The 25,456-nt window shown below is 47.3% G+C and overlaps 1 protein-coding gene across 2 annotated transcripts in view; it reads right to left on the bottom strand.

Moving 5' to 3' along the window:
- The window catches only part of DNAH1 (dynein axonemal heavy chain 1), a 1,058,897-nt gene that overhangs the window by 876,305 nt on the left and 157,136 nt on the right, over nt 1-25,456 (bottom strand). For both annotated transcript variants that reach the window (XM_029599497.1, XM_029599496.1), the window contains exons 12-13: nt 24,044-24,194; nt 11,594-11,787 (exon numbers count right to left, since the gene is read on the bottom strand). In XM_029599497.1, the coding sequence (XP_029455357.1) occupies nt 11,594-11,787; nt 24,044-24,194 (345 nt within the window). The remainder of the gene's footprint in view (nt 1-11,593; nt 11,788-24,043; nt 24,195-25,456) is intronic.

Raw genomic sequence — 25,456 nt, 5'->3', positions numbered from 1 at the left:
CACGTTGGGAATCGGAAAGGCTGTACAGATAAGTCGGCATATGTTTATCTCAATTAAGAAGTTGGCGAGAACTGTTGGTAATTGGAAAGGCTGTACAGATAAGTCAGCATATGTTTAATCCATTCAATAAATTGGTGAGAACTATTTGCAAGGAGAAAACGTGCAGTTAGAAGCCTTGAAAGGAGATATTCATGAAATGGCAGATTTTTAATTCACGCACATAAAACTTCACAGAAAAACACATTGGCTGGTGGAGGTTAGTTCATGATTACAATATAATTTATTTATTTATTTATTTAGGGCTTTTTTTATACCGACACTCATGATACCAATCATATCGTATCGGTTTACAATAAAACAGTGGTGCAATAACATTATCAACAACGTGAACAATAGGCTAGGAGAGAAGAAGAGAGTGAAAGTTACAATAAACAGGGGCACTTGAACTGGGAGGAGGAAAAGCCAGAGTAATGGCTAGCATAGAAATAGGTAATATTTAGTCTCAGAAATAAATATAAAGATATATACATAACGCTATAATAGACACTAGTATTCAGGACTGAATGAATCAACTATACATGGTATCCTATACCTAGTTGTAGCAGTAGGGGATGTCATAGATCGGGGAAGGCTTGTAGAAATAGCCATGTCTTGAGTTTCTTTCTGAATGTCTGCGTGCAAGGTTCTTGTCTAAGGTCTGTGGGCATGTTGTTCCAGATGGTTGGTGCTGCTGCTGAGAAGGCTCGATCTTTAGTGGATGAGAGGTGTGTGAATTTGGCTGGGGGGGGGGGGGTGTAGCGTACCTTTGTATGCTTCTCTGATGGGTCTGGTAGAGAAGTGTAGCGTGAGAGGGTTGTGTAAGTCGATGGGTGTACTGTTATATATAGCTTTATGGATGATGGTGAGACACTTGTGTAGAATTCTGAAGTTTACTGGGAGCCAATGTAGGTTTTTCAGGATAGATGTGATGTGGTCTCTTCTATTGGAGTTTGTTAAAATTCTGGCAGCCGAGTTTTGTAGCATCTGCAGTGGTTTGGTGGAAGAGGCGGGGAGGCCTAGCAGAATGGAATTGCAGTAATCCAATTTGGAGAATACAATGGCCTGGAGTACCAATCCGAAGTCTTGAAAATACAGTAGCGGTTTGAGTCTTTTTAATATCTGCAGCTTGAAGAAGCAGTCTTTGGTTGTGTTGGTGATGAACTTTTTTAGATTTAGTTGGTTATCAATTATAACTCCTAGGTCTCTTGCTTGGTTGACCAGGGTGTTGTTGTGACTTGTGTGTAGGCTATCTTTGTGGTTGAGGGATATAAGAAGCATTTCTGTCTTGGACGTGTTGAGTACAAGGTTTAAGGTAGTAAGGAGGTCGTTGATTTCTTTGAGGCAGTTGTTCCAGAATTTCAGTGTTTTTGTAAGGGATTCGGTTATAGGGATCAGGATTTGGACATCGTTGCCGTAGAGATAGTGTTTGAGTTTAAGATTCGTAAGCAGCTGGCAAAGGGGGAGAAGGTATAGGTTGAATAGTGTAGGAGACAGATATAAGAGATATTACCTGGTTGGGGATAAAATGTGGTATGAAACTTTCCTCTTCAGCTAAAAAAATTGTTTTGTTTTTTAAAAACAAAACTCGTTTTGAAAAAAAATGTTATAAAACATCTGCACAAGATACCCTTTTGGGAGATTAAATTACTTTTTGAAACTTTAAAGCGGAGAAAGATCATTTGATGAGTTAATTCTGTGTTTGAATAGGACATAATTTCATGACACATCTGCCTAACTGGAAAGTTAATCAAATGCTCAATTGTAAAAAGAAACCCATCAAACATTGAGAATTGATTCTAGCATTAGATCAGTTAGTGCAAGAAAAAGAAATGACAGTCTACTGGAAAAAGGTAAAAGGTCATTCTAAAGTCACAGTTACCGACAAAGCAGGCAATGACCTTGCAGACCAACTTAGCAAGGAGGGTGCCACATCAGATAGGCTCTGGCAAATAAAAGAATCTCCAACAGTAGAGGTGAGAACAGTCACCAGGAATCAAGCTAAACAAGCCGCTATTCCCAAACCCCACTGATGTAGCGAAATGCCCGCCTTTAACCTAGTAAATTGCCCAGAAATGAGATCCTATCCTGAGAAAGTTCTATACCTTCATTCAGGCTCCTGATGCGAATTCCCTCACCGAAGAGACTGTCAGCCAGATGAGAAGTTATGACTCCTCTGTGCTTCCAGAAATCAGTTTCAGATAGTAAATGACTTACTGATAAGGACCAGTAAGAAGGGAATCACACAATGGGTAGTCCCGCAGTCCTATAGGGGGACCATGCTATAGCATGCCATTATGGGCCAAATGCTGGACACCAAGGTGATCAGATCTCTTATGATGCCCTGAAGCAAGTAGCATATTGGCCGCACATGTACCAGGATAAATGATAGCTTTATGGAGCAATTGGTTCAGGAACCGACGAGAGAGGGAGCAATTTTAGATCTAACTCTCAGTGGAGCACAGAACATGGTGAGAGAGGTAACGGTGGTGGGGCCGGTGGTGGGGCCGCTTGGCAATAGTGATCATAATATGATCAAATTTGATTTAATGACTGGAAAAGGAACAGTGTGCAAACCCAAGGCTCTCGTGCTAAACTTTCAAAAGGGAAACTTTGATAAAATGAGAAAAATTGTTAGAAAAAAACTGAAAGGAGCAGCTACAAAAGTAAAAAATGTCCAAGAGGCATGGTCATTGTTAAAAAATACCATTCTAGATGTATTCCACACATTAAGAAAGGTGGAAAGAAGGCAAAACGATTACCGGCATGGTTAAAAGGGGAGGTGAAAGAAGCTATTTTAGTCAAAAGATCTTCATTCAAAAATTGGAAGAAGGATCCAACAGATGAAAATAGGATAAAGCATAAACATTGGCAAATTCAATGTAAGACATTGATAAGACAGGCTAAGAGAGAATTTGAAAAGAAGTTGGCTGTAGAGGCAAAAACTCACAGTAAAAACTTTTTAAAATATATCCGAAGCAGAAAGCCTGTGAGGGAGTCAGTTGGACCATTAGATGATCGAGGGGTTAAAGGGGCACTTAGAGAAGATAAGGCCATTGCGGAAAGATTAAATGATTTCTTTACTTCGGTGTTTACTGAAGAGGATGTTGGGGAGGTACCCGTAATGGAGAAGGTTTTCATTGGTAATGATTCAGATGGACTGAATCAAATCACGGTGAACCTAGAAGATGTGGTAGGCCTGACTGACAAACTGAAGAGTAATAAATCACCTGGACCGGATGGTATACCCCCCAGAGTTCTGAAGGAACTAAAAAATGAAATTTCAGACCTATTAGTAAAAATTTGTAACTTATCATTAAAATCATCCATTGTACCTGAAGACTGGAGGATAGCTAATGTACCCCAATATTTAAAAAGGGCTCCAGGGGTGATCCGCGAAACTACAGACCGGTTAGCCTGACTTCAGTGCCAGGAAAAATAGTGGAAAGTGTTCTAAACATCAAAATCACAGAACATATTGAAAGACATGGTTTAATGGAACAAAGTCAGCATGGCTTTACCCAGGGCAAGTCTTGCCTCACAAATCTTCACTTTTTTGAAGGATTTAATAAACATGTGGATAAAGGTGAACCGGTAGATGTAGTATACTTGGATTTTCAGAAGGCGTTTGACAAAGTTCCTCATGAAAGGCTTCTAGGAAAAGTAAAAAGTCATGGGATAGGTGGCGATGTCCTTTCGTGGATTGCAAACTGGCTAAAAGACAGGAAATAGAGAGTAGGATTAAATGGGCAATTTTCTCAGTGGAAGGGAGTGGACAGTGGAGTGCCTCAGGGATCTGTATTGGGACCCTTACTTTTCAATATATTTATAAATGATCTGGAAAGAAATACGACGAGTGAGATAATCAAATTTGCAGATGACACAAAATTGTTCAGAGTAGTTAAATCACAAGCAGATTGTGATAAATTGCAGGAAGACCTTGTGAGACTGGAAAATTGGGCATCCAAATGGCAGATGCAATTTAATGTGGATAAGTGCAAGGTGATGCATATAGGGAAAAATAACCCATGCTATAATTACACAATGTTGGGTTCCATATTAGGTGCTACAACCCAAGAAAGAGATCTAGGCGTCATAATGGATAACACATTGAAATCGTCAGTACAGTGTGCTGCGGCAGTCAAAAAAGCAAACAGAATGTTGGGAATTATTAGGAAGGGAATGGTGAATAAAACGGAAAATGTCATAATGCCTCTGTATCGCTCCATGGTGAGACCGCACCTTGAATACTGTGTACAATTCTGGTCGCCGCATCTCAAAAAAGATATAATTGCGATGGAGAAGGTACAGAGAAGGGCTACCAAAATGATAAGGGGAATGGAACAACTCCCCTATGAGGAAAGACTAAAGAGGTTAGGACTTTTCAGCTTGGAGAAGAGACGACTGAGGGGGGATATGATAGAGGTGTTTAAAATCATGAGAGGTCTAGAACGGGTAGATGTGAATCGGTTATTTACTCTTTCGGATAGTAGAAAGACTAGGGGGCACTCCATGAATTTAGCATGGGGCACATTTAAAACGAATCGGAGAAAGTTCTTTTTTACTCAACACACAATTAAACTCTGGAATTTGTTGCCAGAGGATGTGGTTAGTGCAGTTAGTATAGCTGTGTATAAAAAAGGATTGGATAAGTTCTTGGAGGAGAAGTCCATTACCTGCTATTAAGTTCACTTAGAGAATAGCCACTGCCATTAGCAATCGTAACATGGAATAGACTTAGTTTTTGGGTACTTGCCAGGTTCTTATGGCCTGGATTGGCCACTGTTGGAAACAGGATGCTGGGCTTGATGGACCCTTGGTCTGACCCAGTATGGCATTTTCTTATGTTCTTATGTCTTATGTTCTTAGGATGTAAAATCACACATAAGAGGTTGTCTCATTTGCTGCAGGTTCCAGCCCACTTCACCCGCACACAGAGTGCCCTTACAGACCCGAGGAATTAACATGTCCTGGTCTGATATTCAAATAAATTAGGTTGGGCCTGTTGTCAGATCCTCTAGAGGTAACAAATATATGCTCACAGTGAAATGCCTGTTTACTAAGTGGGTAAAGTGCATACCTGTCCCTAACAACACTGCTGACTCCACAACCACCCTACTCTTGAATCACATGTTCAGTTGTTGGGGTCTACCTATGAAAGTAGACTCAGACCAAGGCCCACATTTTACTAGACAGTTAATTAAACATTTGTGAAAACTGTTGGGTGTGAAAAGTAAGCTCCATATATCATATCACCCCCAATCGTCAGGACAAGTGGAGAGAACACAGAAACCATAATCAGCATTCTAAAGAAGTATGTGTCCACATCAGGTAAGGATTGGGATATCAAATTACCCCTAGTGTTAATGGTTATCCGAGCCACACCACACCGTACTATGGGGTTCTCCCCATTTGAGATATGACAAGAAGAGAAATGACCTTACCTATGCATTTGCTTTACATGATGCAGGATGCTAATTTGGCTAGTGCTACAACTGCACATATGTTACTCATCTGCGGGAACATTTGCAAAACAGTTTTGCCTTTGCCCAAAAGAATTTGGAGGCAAATAGAGGTAGAAAAGCATATTATGATATAAAAGCTACCTCTAAACAGTATAAAATTGGAGACAAGGTCTTTTACTATAATTATAATAAAAACAAAGCCAAAGAAAGAAAATTTTTGCCTAACTGGAAAGGACCTTTATCATTATTGTGGATAAACTCACCAGTCACATATTTTATTCAAATTAAGACAAATCCTGATGGTGAAGATGTCCTGGGTGACCAGAGTTGTCTGTGTTACACAGCAGGAAGTTTGTAGCTGATCGACCATCAAGAATCAGTCATTTGGAGCATTGATACATATCAAGAAAGTTAAGTACTCTATCAAATTCATTTTAATTGCTGCACATTATAAAAAGACTTGAAAAAAAAAGTGCTATTGCCGGATTCACTATTAAGTGACCTATGATTAAGTATAAGGCTGAGTCCAAAAAGCGCGAGCTAATACGATAATGCCTATAATGATGGTCATTCTACCAAATGTAAAATTCTGATGGCATCATTGGAGGTCATACATGTCATAGAGCTGAGGCCTGCATAGTAGCCGGTAGTTAGGCTTAAGCGAAATAATTTTTGAGCAGCCCAAAAAGTGTACAGAAAAACAGAAAATACTGGCGATATTAAGTCAGAGGAACAAAAAGGATAACAATACTTTAAAAAAAAAAAATGTCAGCAGTCTGGTTAGGAAAAGGGACGCTCAATTAATGAGTGTCCATTTTCCTAACCTGTGGCTGTGCAGCTGATAGCTGACCTCTCTGGGCACCTGCTGTCAAGGAGGTGCTAGGGGCGCACAATTTCCCTCACTGTCTCCTTTTTACCGTGGCAGTCGATCAGTGCATGTTGGGAGAGCGAACATTCAATCATTTTCCCCGCGCCGATATTCCATCAGCCTGTAAAGATTTTAAGCCCTCTGGGGATGGGGAAATACTACAGTACCTGAATATAATCTGCATTGAAAGTGCCTGTTAAGCAGAATGTTAAAAAAAATAAATAAAGATCAATATCATCTATCCAGTCTTCCCAGCAGTTATTTGACTACTATAGATAGATGCATATACAAATTCCCATATTAAAACCTGAGATCCACTCTGCTTCCCCCCTCCATTCCCCCATAACCTTAGCAAACCTTTCAAAGTACTACCACTGCTTTTTAGGGTTGTAACTGTCGCTCGGTGTAGGTTACCCCAGTTCTTCATTTCCATCCTCTTACCACTAAGCATCCTCTGTGTTTATTCCACACTCTTTTTGAATTCTGTTACTGTTTTAGGGGCAGATTTTCAAAGGCTACACGCGTAACCCGAGAAAATCTGCCCCTGCGTGTGCCAAGTCTATTTTGCATAGGCTCGGAGGTGCGCACAAGCCCCGGGACACGCGTATGTCCTGGGGCTTTCGAAAATGGGCGGTATGGGGGCGTGGTGGCAGTACGGGGCGGGGCCGGGGGCGGTTCCAAGTCTTCCAGCACAGCAGCCGGTCGGCGCATGCAAGTTATGCCTGCCAGAGGTAGGCGTAACTCCATCAAATAAGGTAGGGGGGGGATTTAGGTAGGGTTAGATAGGGGTAGGGAGGGAAAGGTGGGGGGATCCAAAAAAAAGTTCCCTTGAAGGGAACGGGGAAAGCCATCAGGGCTCCCCTTGGGCTCAGCGCACGCAAGGTGCACAAGTGTGCACTCCCTTGCGCGCCCTGACCCTGGATTTTATAACCTGCGCGCGCATGTTATAAAATCAGGTGTATATGTGTGCGTGCCGGGTTGCGCGCACAAATCTATGCCCGCACATAAGTTTTGAAATCTGGCTCTTAGTGTTTATCACCTCCTCCCGGAGGAGGATTCCAGGAATCCACCATCCTTTTAATGAAAAAATATTTTCTGACATTATTCTTGAGCTTATATTCAGTCTGATACTGTAAAAAAATGCAGGAGAGCCGAGGCGGAGAGGACCATCGACCGCTAGGTTGATTAGGTCTGCAAACCATGGTCTTAGAGGCCATTCCGGGGCCACCAGAATGACAGGCCCCTGATGAAGCTCTATTCTGCGCAGCACCTTGCCCACCAGGGGCCATGGTAGGAATACATAGAGGAGATTTTTCGGCCAGGAAAGGACAAGAGCATCCAAGCCCTCTGCACCGTGTTCTCGTCAGCGGCTGAAGAAGCGAGGAGCCTTCGCGTTCTGGAGTGTCGCCATCAAGTCCAGGTGTGGGGCTCCCCATCTGCTGAAGAGGAGCGACACCGCTTCCTCGGAGAGCTCCCACTCCCCTGGATCTATGCGTTGTCGGCTTAGGAAGTCCGCCTGAATGTTGTCGATCCCGGCTATGTGGGATGCGGCGAGGCGAGAAAGGTGCAGCTCCGCCCACGCCATCAGCTTGTCCACTTCCCGCGCGACATATTGGCTCCTTGGCGACTAATGTATGTCACCGTGGTTGCATTGTCAGAGAGGATCCGCACCGCTTGACGATGAACCAAGGAGACAAATCGCTGCAGGGCGAGACGGACTGGTCTGGTCTCCAGCCGGTTGAAGGGCCATGAGGCCTGGAATGACATCCAAAGTCCCTGAGCCGACTGCCGCTGGCACACTGCTCCCCAACCGGAGAGGCTCGCATCCGTTTTGACGATCACCCACTGTGGGACCTCCAGATCCACTCCCTTCAGCAACTGGTCGAGGCTGAGCCACCAGCCCAGGCTGTGGCTGGCTATGTCGGGCAGCGGAAGTAGGGCTTGAAAATCCTGAGATACTGGCTTCCAGCGAGAGAGTAACGCCCTCTGTAGGGGGCGCATATGCGCAAAAGCCCAAGGCACTAAATCTATAGTAGAAGCCATAGTTCCTAGGACTTGGAGGTAATCCCACGCTGTGGGAAGTTGGAGGCTCCGGAAGCGCTGGACCTACAATACAAGAGACTGAGCCTGATCCTGGCGCAGGAAGACTTTCCCAGCATTGGTATCAAAGTGTGCTCCTAAGAAGTCTAGGGTCTGAGAAGGAGTAAGGTTGCTTTTGGGGAAATTTATGAGCCAGCCGAGGGAGCGGAGAAGGTGCAAGGCTCGTTCCACCGCTTGAAGACACAGTTCTTTTGACTTCGCCCGAATGAGCCAGTCGTCCAGGTAAGGATGGACTAAGACTCCTTCCCAGCGTAGAGCAGCTGCCACCACTACCATGATATCTTGGTGATGGTGCGGTGAGCCGTCGCCAACCCGAACGGTAAGGCCTGGAACTGGAAATGCTGGTCGAGGACCTTGAAACGAAGGAAGCATTGATGTGCTTTGAAGAATGGGGATGTGGAGATACACCTCAGTCAGGTTCAAGGAGGCCAGGAACTCCCTGTGGTGCACCACCGCCATGACTGACCATAAGGTCTCCATACAAAAGTGAGGCACCTTGAGAGCCTTGTTGACCAGCTGGAGGTCCAGGATGGGACGAAAAGAGCCTTCTTTCTTGGGAACCATGAAGTAGACAGAATAATGGCCTAATCCTTGTTCCCTAGGTGGCACTGGGAGGATGGGCCCGAGGGCCAAGAGGCAGTCGAGTGTCTGTCGGACCATGGCCTGCTTCTGAAGGCTTCTGCAGGGGGAAAAGAGGAACCTGTCTCTTAGGGGTCGAGCAAACTCCAAAGCATAGCCATGTCATAGAATGCCTAAGACCCATTGATCTGAGGTGATCTTGATACACTCCTCGTAAAAGAAATACAGGCAGCCGCCTATCCTGGGAATGGAAGAGTGGGTCGGCAAGCCTTCATTGGGAAGACTTGGCAGGAGCCTGTGGGGGAGGTTGTTTCGAACTGTTCTCTAGCCACGAAAGGGATGAGACCAGGACTGAGAGCATGAGAAAGGTGACCTTTGTGCTGGAGGCCTGGTCTGACGAAACAGTCGTTGCCCACGGAAGCAAGATCTGGAAGAGCTGAAAGACAAAAGGCCCTTGGCCGATCCTCTGGCAACTTATGGACTTTGTTCTCCCCGAGTGACTTGATGAGCTGATCCAAGTCCTCACTGAAAAGCAATTTTCCTTTAAAAGGAAGCAATCCCAATTGTGCCTTGGAAGACGAATCCGCCGACCAGTTGCGAAGCCAAAGGAGCCGCCTGGCTGAGACCACTGAAACCATGGATCTGGCAAGGACATGGAGGAGGTCATAAAGAGCATCCACCCCATACGCCATGACTGCTTCCAGGCACTCAGCCTGCTGGGCTTCCTCGGGCGGCAAATCCTGGGCACTGAGCAGTTGCTGTAGCCAACGAAGCCCTGCACGCTGCATGAGAGAGCTGCAGACGGCAGCTCGGACCCCAGAGCAGACACCTCAAAAATCCGTTTGAGGTAGACTTCCAACTTACAGTCCTGCAGATCCTTTAGGGCCGTTCCGCCAGTAACCGGAATCGTGGTGCATTTCATAACCACCAACACAGACGTGTCCACTTTAGGGACCCTCAGGAGCTCCAGGTACTCTTCAGGTAGAGGGTAGAGCTTATCCATAGCTCTGCCCACCTTGAGAGAAGATTCCGGCAAATCCCATTCTTTAGTCAACAGTTGCAGTAGCATCAGATGGAAAGGGAAAGTTTGAGAAGGAGGGCGCAGACCGGCGAGGAGCGGGTCGCCCTTCCTGGGATGAAGCAGTAGGAGCAGGAGGGTCCAGAGGGGTATCTATGTCCAGCTCGGCAAGGACGTGAGGAATCAGGGGATCCAACTCGTCCCTTTGAAAGAGACGCAGGACCCTTGGGTCATCCCCTTCCACCTGAATGGGAGAAGAAAGGTCATCAGTGTCTGGATCATCCAGAGCGGATACAGGTGGTACTACACATATCCTGGGAGCTGGCTGCTGTCCCCCTGCTCTGGGGGGGGGGGGGGGCCGGGGGCTGACTGGCTCCTAGTGTATCCCCTGTTTGGGAGATCCCCACGTTATCCTGGGATCCAGAAAGCTGACCACAGCCTGGATCTGACCAAATTACTTTAGGAGGTAGAGGCCTCTACCTGGCCAAATATGCACTGTGTAACAATAAAATGAAATCAGTGGAAAAAGGACCAGGGGGAGGGCCCGACGGAGCAAATGCCGGGGGGGGGGGGGTCCCACGGGCTGAGCTGAAGGAGGCTGCAGCTCTGGGTCCGGGGAAGTCACTGGAGAGAGGGCTGGTGGAAAATCAAGGTCCGAGTCAGGGCCTGGCTGCGTGGCAGCTGGCATCGGGGAATCCAAAATGGCCGCCGTTCCCATGCTGGATGGGAACGGGGCCGGCCTCACTGAGAGACGCGCCTGCGAGCTCGAATGAAACCGCCCAGCCGCTTGTGAGGAACCCTCCCCGCCGGGGAGGCATCTCACGCAAATACCCTCCCTGGAGAGCTGCAAACCCGGCTTTCCACAGCCGACTACAGGCTGACTGGAGCGGGAAACAGGCATCCGCTAGCAGAGCAACAACAAGGCTTAGAAGCCTGAAAAACCAGAGGAATAACACTTCTCTGGAAACACTGCCCCGAGGCAATGACCTCTCAGGGCAGGGCATTATGTCATTGAGGGCGGGGGGGGGGGGCAGAAAAATTTTGCCCTGGCTTAATGAATCTCCTGATACAGAGGTCTTTATTGACATAATCAGTTTCCTATAGATCTAATTCAGTTTTTCTTCCTATGAGCAATAAGTAGTTGCACATTCACCAGAAGAGCCTAAATCAGTCAATAAGGACAAAACACATGGCCAACATTCATCATATCCAGAAGGATGGACAAAACAGAATAGATTAGAAAATGATCTTTGCTATTCTGAAAGTTTGCAGCTTTAAATATTCATTAAACTTCTACAAACAATCTCTCTTCTACCACATAGTTTGTTTTCTTTTAACTAATTTTAATTTTAGTGGGTTAATGTGATATTCCCTTTCTACTTACAATACACAATAGGGAAATAAACCTGCAAGCTCTTACATACTTGAAATAGGACAGAGAAGCACATATAGGAAAGGCACATGCATGACCTGGGTTAGTATACAGACCATACTCCAGAAGAACACATGCCAGAAATGAGCACTTACCTCATATAGGATTCCAATTCTATATTGTTAAGTTCCATGTTCTTCTCATATTTTTTAGCATAAGCAGAAAGGGGTAATATTGCCTTGCGGATAGCGTTGCGGATAGCATTCCGTAATTCCTCCACAGGAGGCTCATGTAAACCCACTGACTCCAGCAAAGGTGTGCTACTGATGAACATATCCTCCAGTATAAACTGAAATCATTCAAAGGGAGACAATGTTTTAAGTAAGCTAAGCACTCTTACAGGACCTTTCCAGTAATGCTGAAGGCAGAAGAGAGTTTCTCCAATATGATTAAGAGACAGATTCGCCAATAGGGATTGGGGTGAAGCATAGGTGCAAGCTCTATGGGTGCTTAAACACTCCCAATATTAAGCAAATTCCTTCAGTATGTTCATGGAGGGATAAAATGTGTTTTTAGCATCCCAATCATTTTGAAACATTGGCTCCCATAGGGTGAAGTGTCTCTCTAGAAAGAACAGGAGAGAGACATGGGCATTTCCATTAAATAATGGGGACAAATAACCTCTCTAACAAAGATTAAGTAACACAGGAAAGACAGTGAACATAAGAAAAGAGGGCCTATTTTATCTGGCTGTACCAGCTGCCTCCAGCTCTGCCCTGCCCCCTGGTCCGCCCCTCCCCGCCTCCACAGACCGCCCCTTTTCTTCGGCCCAGCTCGTGTATGTAACGAGGGTTGCGCACAGCGCGCACAAGGTCCAGCCACATGCGTAACCCCCATTTTTTAGGCACGCCGGGCATTTAAAATTGAGCCAATAATTTCTCATATAAGTATGGTCAACTACCAAGCTAATTCTATGCTTGCACTCCCTCAGTATTAACCTGTACCAAAGTCAAATTTAATCTTAAAACCCCTCACAAGGGCGAATAGGTCCAAAGGGTTGGAAACCCCCAGAATTGCAGACTTGACTCATCCACAAACAAAAAAACACTGGAACTGGAACACGGCAGAGCTTGCCCAAAAATGATTCTCTCTCTTTTCTATTATTTTTTTTTTTTAAAGGTAAAACCTTAGTATCAGCTTGGCAGGAAATTCAGTCTTTTGGCATTGACGGGGTGGGTTCCTGGACTGATCTGTGGTATTACAGGAACGAAAATTAGCAGGTAATAACCAATTTTCCTTTCCTGAACATACCCAGATCAGTCCAGACAAGTGGGATGTACCCAAGCACCCCTAAACTGGGTAGGAACCTGAAAGACTCACGTGCAGAACACTCTCACCAAAGGACGCCTTGTCTTGCATCCTTACATCTAAGTGGTAATTATCTGGTGAAGGTATGAACTGAGGACCACACCACAGCCCTACAAAGCTCCTTGGCGACAGGAGCTGACACTTAGCCCAGGACACTGCCTGCGCCCTTGTGGAATGCGCTCTCAAACACACAGGAATCTGGCGACATCTACAGTTATATGCTGAACAAATCACCTCCTTAAGCCAACGAGAAATAGTAGCCTTAGAGGCTTTGTCCTCTTTCTTTACTCTTAACAGGACAAAAAGATTATCTGACCGGCGAAAATCATTTGTAATCCCTAAATAACGTAACAGAATCCGCCGTATATCCACGAGATGTAACTCTCTGTCCTGTGGGGAAACTCTTGACCACTCTGGAAATCCCGGTAGCTCCAGTGTCTGATTGACATAAAAAGAAGACACCACTTTTGGTAAAAAGGAAGGTACTGCATGCAATGAAACCCTGTCACTGTAAATCTGCAAAAACAGATCCCTACAAGACAGGGCCTGCAGCTCCAAAATCCGCCTAGCAGAGTAAATGACCACCAGAAATACTGCCTTCAGCGTCAAATCTTTCAGAGTTGCTCTCCTCAAAGGCTCAAACGAGGTTCCACAAAGAACCCAAAGAACTAAGTTTAGATCCAATCTGTTCAAATCTTTCTAACTGGAGGGTGTAAATGCTTAACCCCCTTCAGAAACCTGATTACATCTGGATGAGAGGCCAGCGTCCGACCATGACACTTGCCCCTGAGTGAACCCAACACAGAAACCTTGGCTCCAAGTCTTGATCCCCCTGTTCAATGTAATGCATCCTTGTGCAAAGTTTATTGTTTAAATGTAAACCGAGGTGATTTGTAACTAGTTTACAAGAATATCGGTATAGAAAAATGCCAAATAAATAAATAATAAATAAACCTGCACACAAAGCAAGCTGTTTCCTTAACCCTTGGACAACCCCTGCTGAAAGAACTCCAAAAAATGGGGAATATCCACCACCAGGGGGTCCAACTGTCAGACACCACGCTTCAAAAAAACTCTCCAGACCCTAACATACACCAGGAACATTGCAGGCCTCCTAGCCTACAGAAGCGCCTCTCAAAAGCCAGGCCGCAAGACAGAAATGATCCTCCCGATCCGAGAATATGGGCACCTGACGTAGCAACCCCAGTAGATGAGCTAGTCTGAGGGGCCCTCTACCGCAAGCTGCATCAGATCTGCAAACCATAACCGATGTGAACAATCCGGTGCCATCAGCACTACACTTCCAGGATGTGTCTCTATGTGCCTCAGGACCCAACCGATAAGGGGCCACAGAAGAAACATGTAAAGCAGAATTCCTGTCGGCCAAGGGCACACCAGAGCATCAAGGCCCACTGAGCCAACCTCCTTTAGTTGACTGAAAAATCTCTCCGTCTTTGAGTTAACTCGTGTTGCTATAAGATCCAGTTGAGGAACTCCCCACCTGGCACAGATATGATTCTAAGCCTCGTAGGACAACTCCCATTCCCCTGGATCCAGCTGTTGCCTGCTGAGGAAATCTGCCTGCACATTGTCTACCCCTGCTACATGCAACGCCACGAGGCCTTCGAGATGGCGCTCCACCCATGCAAACAATTGCCGAGCTTCCAGCATCACCGCATGACTCTTCGTACCACCCTGCCGATTGATGTAAGCCACCGCTGTAATGTTGTCCGAGAACACATGAACCATCTGTCTCCTTGTCCAGGGGTAGGAAAACTTCGAGGGCTCGCTGGACCTCCCTCATGTCGAGATGATTGGTGGACCAGGACTTCCCCCCTGGTAGCCAAAGACCTTGGGCCAACCAACCCAAACATACTGCCCCCCAACCCAAGAGATTGGCATCTGTAGAAACCACCACCCAGTCCAGAGGCTCAAGATCCATTCCCTTCTCCAAATTGTGACGAGACAGCCACTACGAGAGACTGGATCTGGATTCTCATAGAAAGGGCAAGGGAAGATGGGACTCCTCTGATAGTGGACTTCACCTGGAAAACAGCGTGCACTGCAGAGGTCTCATGTGTGCAGATGCCCAGGGAACCAAATTCAATGTGGAAGCCATGGACCCTAGAACTTGCAAATAGTCCCACCCTGTTGGAATGGTCAGCCGAAGAAGACACTTCACCTGGGATTACAACTTCACCACTCGTCCAATACCAGAAAGACCCTGCCCTTCTAAGTGTCAAAGCAGGCCCCAAGCTACACCAAGGATTGGATCAGTTCCAAGTGACTCTTCGGTACATTTATGACCCAACCCAGCGTCTGCAAGTGTTCATCACTCTCTGAATGGACCTATCGCATTCCTCCTTTGACTATGCTTGAATGAGCTAATCATTCAAGTATGAATGTACCAAAATCCTTGCCTGCGAAGGGCCACTTCCACCACCACCATCACTTTGGTGAATGTGCGTGGCGCCGTCACCAGACCATAACGAAGGCCCCGGAACTGAAAATGCTGAGCCAACACCATGAAACAAAGAAACTTCTGATGCTCCTTCTGAATAGGACCTCCGTCACGTCCAAGGAAGTCAGGAACTTTCTTTTGCGAACTGCCTCCACTACGGTGTGTATGCGAAAACGTGGAACCCGAAGGGACCAATTTACCTTCTGTAAATCGAGAATGGGATGAAACCTGCCTTCCTTCTTGGGAACCACAAAATAAATGGAATACCTTATCTGCCCTCGCTCTGCAAACGGGATGGGAACTATGGCCTTTAGAGTGAGCAACCTCTGCAGTGTCCCCCACACTGCCTTTCGTTTTTTGCAAGAGACAACGTGGGACACCACAAAGGCATCCCTTACTGGGCAGGAAAATCTAGAGCGTAGCCCTCTCTCACCACCTCCAGAACCCACTGGTCCAAGGAAGGATGCTGGACAATCTGCCTCCTACAGCTTTCTATGTAGGAGTGGGGAACTCTGGCTTCACTGCGCTGACTTTCTGCCTCTGGTGCCCTGACAAGCCCCATCTCTGGCCAACCTGCGGCATTCACGAAAGGACTGCCTGCGCCCAGCGCCCTGCTTCCAGAAGTGCCAGAAGAGGACTTGCTGGACAGAAACCTGCGTGAATCCCAAAACCAGGCACGAGCTGGAAACACTTTCTTACTGGGCCTCCTGTCCTCTGGCAATCTGTTCCCCTTCGACTCCCCCAGCACCTTCATCAACTGATCCAAATCCTCCCTGAAAAGAAGCTTCCCCTTGAATGGTAGGTTACAAAGCTGGACCTTGAACAAAAAATCTGCCAACCAATTGCATATCCACAGAAGTCTATGGGCCACCACTGCCAAAACCATGCTCCTAGCTGATGAATGCACCAAATCATATAGCGCATCTGCCCCATAAGCGACCCCAGCCTCCAAGTGGGCCACCTGCAAGGAACCGTTGTCTCCTGACGCCGCACAATCCAGAGCCTTCTGCATCCAACACAGACACGCCCTCTGCATCAAACTGGCTGCTCAACGAATCAACGCGGAGACCTCAAACATCCGTTTTAGCTGAATCTCCAGCTTGTGGTCCTGCACATCCTTTAACATGGCGGCTCCTGCCATGGGGATTGTCGTCTTCTTGGTAACTGCTGATACTGCCACATCCACTTTTGGTACCTTCAGGAGGTCCAGAGTCTCTTCCATCAAGGGGTAAAGCTTAGCCATTGCTCTGCCCACCTTCAGACCTGCATCCAGGAAGTCCCACTCCCAGTTCACCAACTTTCGAATCTTGTTCGGTAAAGGAAAAGCACTTGTCAGACCTCTCAGCCTGTCCAGGACCGGGTTAACTCCCTCATTGTCCGACTCTTCCTGAGTCACCTTCATGTCTATTTCTTCCAGAACTGGGGAATAAGAGGCCGCAGATCCTCTTCCTTGAACAAACACACCACCCTCAGATCATCCCCTTCAGATATCGGAAACTCATCCGGGTCAGGGTCATCTTTGGTGCCATCAGCCACATCGGGGGTCAACCCCGTGTCCAGGTCTCCCCCGTGCTGATCGAAAAGGTCCTCCTGTGGCTCATCCGAATCCTCTCCATCCCTGAGAGACCCTTCCACATCCACTCGACGTAACTCCAGGCACCGCAGGATATCTCCAGACCCCCTCTGAGGCCACTCTGGGCTTCTTACCAGTGTAGTGCAGTGGCCGCTCCACAACTCGCTTCCCCCTGTACCCTTTCCTTGCCAGATAGGCCTTGTGCATGAGGAGCACAAACTCCAGGGAAAAATCCCCCACCTCCGGGGGACTGACATATGAATCCCCTCCCCATTAGAGACTCCCTACCCCACTGGGGAAAGGGGAAGAGGGGAATCACCACCTCTCAAGGTAGAGATCTCCTGGTTACCATCCCCCATGGGGGTCAGTCATGTGCCCGGACGAACGGAGGCCTTGTTTCCCTCCACAGCCCCCCACCGAGGAACCCTCCTGTCCGGACCTGCATTCCACACAGAGGGACCGGGCGTCCAGCTATGCTGCATACAGGCCACAAGCACAGCACACTGTCATTTTCTGCTTTGATGCCATTATGGTTCACCACTCACCACATGGCGCACCACTCAGCTAGGCTGCACATGAGGCGCCAGCGCATAAATCAAAGCCCTTGTGAGCACTGCTGCACCAAAGCCAGCTCCCACCAATGCGCTAATAAGACCGTGGTCTCCTCACCTGTTGCCTGCCGCCGGCCCTCCGCAGTTGCGAGGGAAAACACGGGTACACCCTCAGCCCCCCCAATCCTGTGCCTACGCCAGTCACCACACACACCCAGGGCCCCGGGCTGTCGGCACACCAACAAAGAAATACTCCCTTCTCCCAGCACGGACCGACAGCTCCTGCCGGCCAGTCCCATCACCATTGGGCCCAAGACAACCTTCCCTGTGATAATATACTCCTATTCTTTCTTTTTGTTTTTCAAACAAAACTTAATCAACTAAAATACTTTCCTGACAGGACCAGTGGTTCCAAAAAGGGAGTCCTCAGAGTGTTGAGGGAGCCAGTCCCCTGGATATTGGATGCTCCGGTACGATGCAGACCCAGTAAGGGGTATGCAAACCCCCACCCCCACTCCCAGTTGCCCGGCTCCACCTGAGGGATGGCCCACGAAGATACCTAACATCAGGGAGCTTCCCCCATTCTCTTCTGACCTAACACCTAGACTGCAGGTTTGCACCTCTACCATCTGCTGGAGTCAGAGAAATACAGGTTAATACTGAGGGACTGCAGGTGGCACTCTCAGTTATGTAGCAGTGCCTCAAAGTTTTGTTCTCTGTCGCCATCTGCTGATAGGGATGCAAAACCCATTTGTCTGGACTGATTTGGGTATGTTCAGGAACAAAAATGCAAGATTTATGAGACCAATGATTATAAAGTGGCCAACTGTATCACTCAAATGATTACTTTGGCCATTGCACCTGTCAATCACTCAAGCGAATATAGTGAAGCCCTTTAACAGTATGATGTTTTCTATAAAATTTTGATTTGTCACTTCTGTTGCCTGCTGTTTTTCTTTTGTTAAGATGAAAGAGAGACACAAGAATTAGTGTATAGATTTTGGACACCTCTTATAAATCCCAAAAATGATTCTCTACAAGGAAGCACTCCATGAAGTTAGCATTTATTTATTTATTTATAACTTTTCTATACCGAAGTTCAGGTAACAGTGTTACCTATCACTCCGGTTTATATTACAACAGATAATAAACAATGACAACATATGTCTTACAATGAACAGGGGATGTGTACAACTTGGATAACATAACTATGAACCAGGACAGAGGAACTATTTGAGCGAGCAAGCCTATGGGGAGGGATATTAGCTAATGGGGGAGGGGAAAGTTTATTACTGATGAGTAGAAGAAAAAAAGAAAAAAACATGAGCCTAGGTTCTGGTGGCACATTTAAAACTAACTGGAGAAAGTTCTTTTTTACTCAACGCCCAATTAAACTCTGGAATTTGTTGCCAGAGGATGTGGTTAGTGCAGTTAGTATAGCTGTGTTTAAAAAGGATTGGATAAGTTCTTGGAGGAGAAGTCCATTACTTGCTATTAATTAAGTTGACTTAGAAAATAGCCACTGCTATTACTAGCAACGGTAACATGGAATAGACAGTTTTTGGGTACTTGCCAGGTTCTTATAGCCTGGATTGGCCACTGTTGGAAACAGAATGCTGGGCTTGATGGACCCTTGGTCTGACCCAGTATGGCATGTTCTTATGTTCAACTCAGAAATTCTCCTAGCAGAACAGATAGCAACCAGGAAAACAGTTTTCTAAATGAGAAGTGTCAGCGTCATCTTCATGGGCTGAAACAGAGAACCTGCCTAGGAAGAAAATACCAAATTTACAGGTCTATCCAGTACCGAGCGGTAGGAAGAGCTGCGTTAGTGCCCGGCGCACTTGCGGTTGCCGCACGCACAGTGCAGCTCACCTACCGCTCGATCCTGAACTATAATTTCATGCAAATGTAAACCGTGTCTAAGAAGGGTCCGTGAAGCGTTAGGCCCGCGCAACCCATTTTACTGCATAGAGCGCCTATACAGTATCCTGGGTGCGTGGGCCTAACGCTTCACGCCACGCTGGTATCTGTCATTTCAAATGTCATTTGAAATGACAGATACCAGGAAGTCGGGACTGCCAGTCCCCCCTCCCCTCCTCCCGAAGCAGGGTGCGAAAGCAGCCTTGCTCCAGGAGGAGGGGAGAAGGGACTGGCAGTACGAAGCGGCGAAGCGACTTACTTTTTGCACCCCCTCCGGACATCGGATGACCTCTCCTGCCTCCAGCTGCTCGCGAAGATGGACGCCTGCAAAAAGTAAGTCGCTTCGCCGCTTCACACTGTCAGTGTCTCTTCTTCCCTCCTCCCGGAGCAAGGCTGCTTTTCGCGCCCTGCTTCGGGAGGAGGGAAGAAGAGACACTGACAGTGTGAAGCGGCGAAGCAACTTAATTTTTGCAGCCCCCATCGGACCTCTCCTGCCTCCCGCTGCGCGACTTACTTTTGTTTGCAGCCATCAGCAGGAACGGATCGTGGCTCCCCTGCCTCCCGGCGAAGATGGACGCCTGCACGGGGGAAAGCGGCCCCTGTGCGTGCAATTGGCCGCTCAAGACGTGACGTCACATGCCGTGACGCCAAACATCGTGACGTCACGTCTTGAGCAGACTTACTTGAGCAGAGGGGGCTGCAAAAAGTAAGCAGACTTACTTTTTGCAGCCCCCTCTGGACATCGGAAGGGGCTGCAACGTTTTTTTCGCTTTTTTTTTTGCTTCGGGAGGAGGGGAGAGGACTGGGGCTGCCCCGGAGACCGGCACCCATGATCGCGGCCGGGGCAGGTGAGCAGGGGCTGGGGGAAAGCTTGCCGCCTACCCTTACCCCTGCCTCTACCGCAGGGGTAAGGGTAGGCGGTAAGTTAGCAGGTTAAACGTGCGACAAAACTGCAGGGAAAGATAGCGATAGTCGGGGCACGGGTTACGGGATGCTAGGGAATAGCTAATTCGCTCGTTTGCATGCAATATACATGCTGCGTGCGGAAGGGGTTGCCCGGGGATTTTAGGACGCGGTAGGAGTAGGTTAAAGGGGATTCGGCATCGCAGGAAGGGCTAACGCGGCCGGAAAGTGAGTAGAATGCGGGTTAGGAGCGGGGTAAACGCGGCCGCACTTTACTGGTAAGACCTGTTAGATCCCAAGAAGGAAGGGGTCTCTCACCAGAGGCCTAAAGTGTTTAACTTCTCTAAGGAAATAAGAAATATCCAGATGGGAGGACAAGTACCTCCCTTATAGTTGACCTCTATAGCAAGTAATAGCCAGCACCTGAACTTTTAGAGAATGAAGAGCTAGGCCCTTAATCAGACTTTCTTACAAGAATTCCAGAATGCAGGGAATCGAAGCACTCCTAGGTACTTCATGCTTCTCTGAACACTGTGGTTCAAAAACCTTCCAAATTCACACATAATCAAGTAAGTAAAGTAAGTAAAGGTTATCAAATATGCGGATGATACAAAATTATTCAGAGTAGTTAAATCACAAGCAGACTGTGATATATTACAGGAGGACCTTGCAAGACTGGAAGATTGGGCATCCAAATGGCAGATGAAATTTAATGTGGACAAGTGCAAGGTGTTGCATATAGGGAAAAATAACTCTTGCTGTAGTTACACAATGTTAGGTTCCATATTAGGAGCTACCACCCAGGAAAAAGATCTAGGCATCATAGTGGATAATACTTTAAAATCATCGGCTCAGTGTGCTGCAGCAGTCAAAAAAGCAAATAGAATGTTAGGAATTATTAGGAAGGGAATGGTTAATAGAACGGAAAATGTCATAATGCCTCTATATCGCTCCATGGTGAGACCACACCTTGAATACTGTATACAATTCTGGTCACCACATCTCAAAAAAGATATAGTTGCAATGGAGAAGGTACAGAGAAGGGCAACCAAAATAAAGGGGATGGAACAGCTTCCCTATGAGGAAAGGCTGAAGAGGTTAGGGCTGTTCAGCTTGGAGAAGAGACGGCTGAGGGGGGATATGATAGAGGTCTTTAAGATCATGAGAGGTCTTGAACGAGTAGATGTGACTCAGTTATTTACACTTTCGAATAATAGAAGGACTAGGGGGTATTCCATGAAGTTAGCAAGTAGCACATTTAAGACTAATCGGAGAAAATTCTTTTTCACTCAACGCACAATAAAGCTCTGGAATTTGTTGCCAGAGGATGTGGTTAGTGCAGTTAGTGTAGCTGGGTTCAAAAATGGTTTGGATAAGTTCTTGGAGGAGAAGTCCATTAATGGCTATTAATCAATTTTACTTAGGGAATAGCCACTGCTAATAATTGCATCAGTAGCATGGGATCTTCTTAGTGTTTGGGTAATTGCCAGGTTCTTGTGGCCTGGTTTTGGCCTCTGTTGGAAACAGGATGCTGGGCTTGATGGACCCTTGGTCTGACCCAACCTGGCAATTTCTTATGTTCTATTCCTTTATTCACCATTTTCTGAGAATAACCTCTCTCAGTCAAATGAAACCCCTTAAGTGCCAGGTCGTGAAACGAAACTGACTCAGATCTTTGAGAAGCAGTGGTCTTTGTTTAGAGGCAGTCGCAATGGTTTCCCATCCAATAACTTGATGAGATCTGCATATCCAGGGGTTCCTTTGCCAGTCTGGAGCCACCAGAATCAGGAGCCCCCAGATGACCCAAAATTCTCTCCAGAACTCTGCCCTACTAGAGACTATGGAAGAAACACACACAGAATCACTTCTGTGTGTGCTTCGCCAATGCAGCTCCATCTCACCCCTAACCACCGGACCAGTGAAATCTCTGCTCTGATCAATCCCCCCTCTCCTCCGAACAAACCTTGCATAGTCTAGAGGTTCTCCCTGTCTGGAGCTGCCACAACTTGCAGCCACCACACAACATGACCTTCTTCCCAAGCTCAGTCATCCTCCTCCAGCCTGCTTCCTTCCCTGAGAATTCGCTGCTGCTGCTGGGAAATTCTGAAACCAACCAGAAGTGCCTGCACACCCGTTCCTGGACTCCTGAGAATGTCTTCCTTCTCACTCCTCTTCTTTTTTTATTTAAACTTTATTGTTGTTATGACCGGTCGCAGACTACTGCGATCGATTCAACTCACATGTGCTGGTCTGCTCTCCTCTCCGGGTCAGCTCGCGGCTGGGGCTAGCCGCTACCGTCACACATCTCCGGGTGATCAAGGCTCCTCGACGCGGCCGGGATGCCTGCTGCCGCCACCACCCACACCGACTCTGGGCCTTCCTAGGCGCACGCGCGCCACCGGGCCTCCCTTTCAAGGCCCAATAGCGGGAACCTCAGGGGCATCTCCGACTGATAACATCACAAGGTTGGGATTCTTAAGGACCTCCTTCGCCCCTTGCTAGCTGACTTGGCAACGAGTTCCTTCGCCTAGTGCTTGCTCCTGTCTCCTCGGACCCGTGGTTCTTGCATTGGATCTGCCTGCGGCTCTGGACTCTAGCTCAGGGTACCCGCTCCTCGGGGGCCTGCTCGCGCTCCAGTTGGAAACCCTGGCTCCAGGCTTCCCTGCTCCTCTGGTTAGCTCCTGCACCTTCCAGAGACCCTGCTTCTCAGAATTGCTCCTCGAACCACCTTCCTGCCTTGGAGACTGTACTCCATGCTTCACCGCTCCTCGGGGTAGTGCCTCATTTTTCTATCAGAAATTCCTTCGTGTACAGCCCCACTCCTTGGGGCGGCTTATGTCACTGCTTCAGAGATTCGACTCTGGCTTCCCTGCTCCTCGAGTCAGCCTACATCATCACACCAGAGCCTTGCTCGCTCTGCTGTCTCGCCCCTCAGGACAGTCTCTGCTGTATTCCTCCTACAGTTCCTGCCTCGCGCTCCCCGCTGCTCGGGGCCTGTCTAGTCCCCTGTCGGAGGCTCCTGCTCTGGTACTTGCATCTCCAGTCCTGCCTGAGTACTGTGGGTTCCCACCAAATTGTGTCTCTTACCCCGCCTCCTCGGGACACTTCACAGTATCCTCTCTACGCTCTCCTGTGATCACGTGGCTGTGACGCAGGACACCCTATCTCTCTGCTACTACTACCAGACCTCCTGCTACAGCTGGCCTCACCTCCCGATGGTGAGGACCCGTGGGGCTCCTCCCTACAGGTGGTATCAACCCTCACCTCGGGCCAAGAGTCCACGAAACCCAGGAATCCTAACAATTGTGCCCCTTGCAAGATGGAAAAAAAATTATCTATGAAATGAACCAAATAAGAGGGGGAAAGAGAGCAGGATGGGGGTGGGGAGAGAAATAAAGGCAAGTACAGATTCAGTCCAAAGCCCAAACCAGACCAAAGTGGAGACAGGAAGCACAAGGAGGAAGCACAAGTCTTTCACCTCAGGAGCTGCTCTTTGAAATAAAATGCTCTTTACATAGCCTAACCGCATCTCAGCCCAAAGTATGAGATGCTTGCCTACCAACTTCTGGAGACAGAGATTGCTGGTAGGCTGAGGGCAGCATGGGAGCTTAAAAGGAGTGACGTCAGCAGTTAGTCTCTGTCTCCATCTGCTGGTTGGTGGGCATTACCCATTTGTCTGTACTGATCTGGCTGGATGAAGAAGAATGGGCTAATCATAGCAAAACCATGCCTTTATAACCTTTCAACTGCTTGGATCTCAGAAATGTTAATATAGTTCATATTTAACTCCAAGGGCATCATGCTAATATCCCAGTTAGTAACCTACCTTCTCCAGTTGAGGTACACTGTTGGTGGCCATGATTCCTTTATCAAACAGAGTTATTAGGGAAGTTTCAAAATTCTCTAGAGGGATACTAAAATGAACCCCAGTATTGTCCAGAATTAGGTCCAACGTGAAGATAGGGTTCTTACGTGGTCTATAAAAGGAGAAAAAACTGTAATTCTCATATGTTCGGACTGTAGAGAGTCACCTGGTGCTCTTGTAACAAAAACCTTGCTGCTGAAAACTCAGTCCAATTTCAGATATAACAAATGCAATACATCCCAGGTGCTAGAAACATGTCAAGTTGAGATAAATATTAACATGATTTCTTTCATTATTGCCCCTTAAGGGGTAATTGTCAAAAATATTTACATGCATGACTCCTTCTTTATGCATGTAAAAAGCTTTATGAAAATCTATTGGGGGCCTATACATTAGGGATGTGAATCGTTTTTTGACGATTTAAAATATCATCAGATATATTTTAAATCGTCAAAAATAGTTAGGGCCACGATACAATACCAATTCCCCCGATTTATCGTCAAAAAATCGTAAATCGGGGGAAGGGGGAGGGCAGGAAAACCGGCGGGGGTCCGGAACCCTCGCTGAACGACCTCCTACAGTCGATCTCCTGCCGGCGCCATTTTCCGTACGGAAAACGATTTGCGGCAGGAGATCGCTCCCGGACCCCCGCTGGACCCCCAGGAACTTTTGGCCAGCTTGGGGGGGCCTCCTGACCCCCACAAGACTTGCCAAAAGTCCAGCGGGGGTCCGGAACGACCTCCTGCGTCGAATCGTTTTGGTCTATGGCCGCCGCCATTTTGCGGCGGCCATTTTGCAAAATGGCGCCGGCTGAAGACTACACGATTTAGTGTGCCGGTTTTCTTGCTCTCCCCCTTCCCCCGATTTAGCTACGGACCGCCGCTACGGAGGTAATTTAAGGCTATGGAGGTAATTTAAGCTACGGACCGCCGCTACGGACCCCCAGGTAATTTAAGGCATTGGGGGGGGGGGGGTTCGGGAGAGTGGGGGATTTAATTTAAAGGGTCGGGGTGGGTTTTAGGGGGTTTTAGTGTGCCAGCTCACAATTTTAATGATTTTCACGATACTTTACACACCCAAACGGCAACAATACGATTCCCTCCCCCTCCCAGCCGAAATCGATCGTTAAGACGATCGAGGACACGATTCACATCTCTACTATACATATAACAATATGTATGTAACTTTTTCACAAACTGAGCAGAGGTGTTCTGGGGGGCAGCGCTGGGGTGGAGTCAGCAATATAGGAGCAGGTGTAATTTGTGGGAGATAAGTTGTGCGCATATTCATTTCAAAGCAAATTTATGATCCTAAACTTGCTTTAAAAATCCATGGTAAAGTTTGTATGAAGAGTGATTAATTCCTCTCCATATG

This window comes from Rhinatrema bivittatum, chromosome 4 (genome assembly GCF_901001135.1).
Source record: "Rhinatrema bivittatum chromosome 4, aRhiBiv1.1, whole genome shotgun sequence".
In the NCBI taxonomy this organism is placed as follows: Eukaryota; Metazoa; Chordata; class Amphibia; order Gymnophiona; family Rhinatrematidae; genus Rhinatrema; species Rhinatrema bivittatum.
The sequence above is the reverse complement of the archived record's forward strand: the minus strand, read 5'-3'. Positions and strand labels throughout refer to the sequence as shown.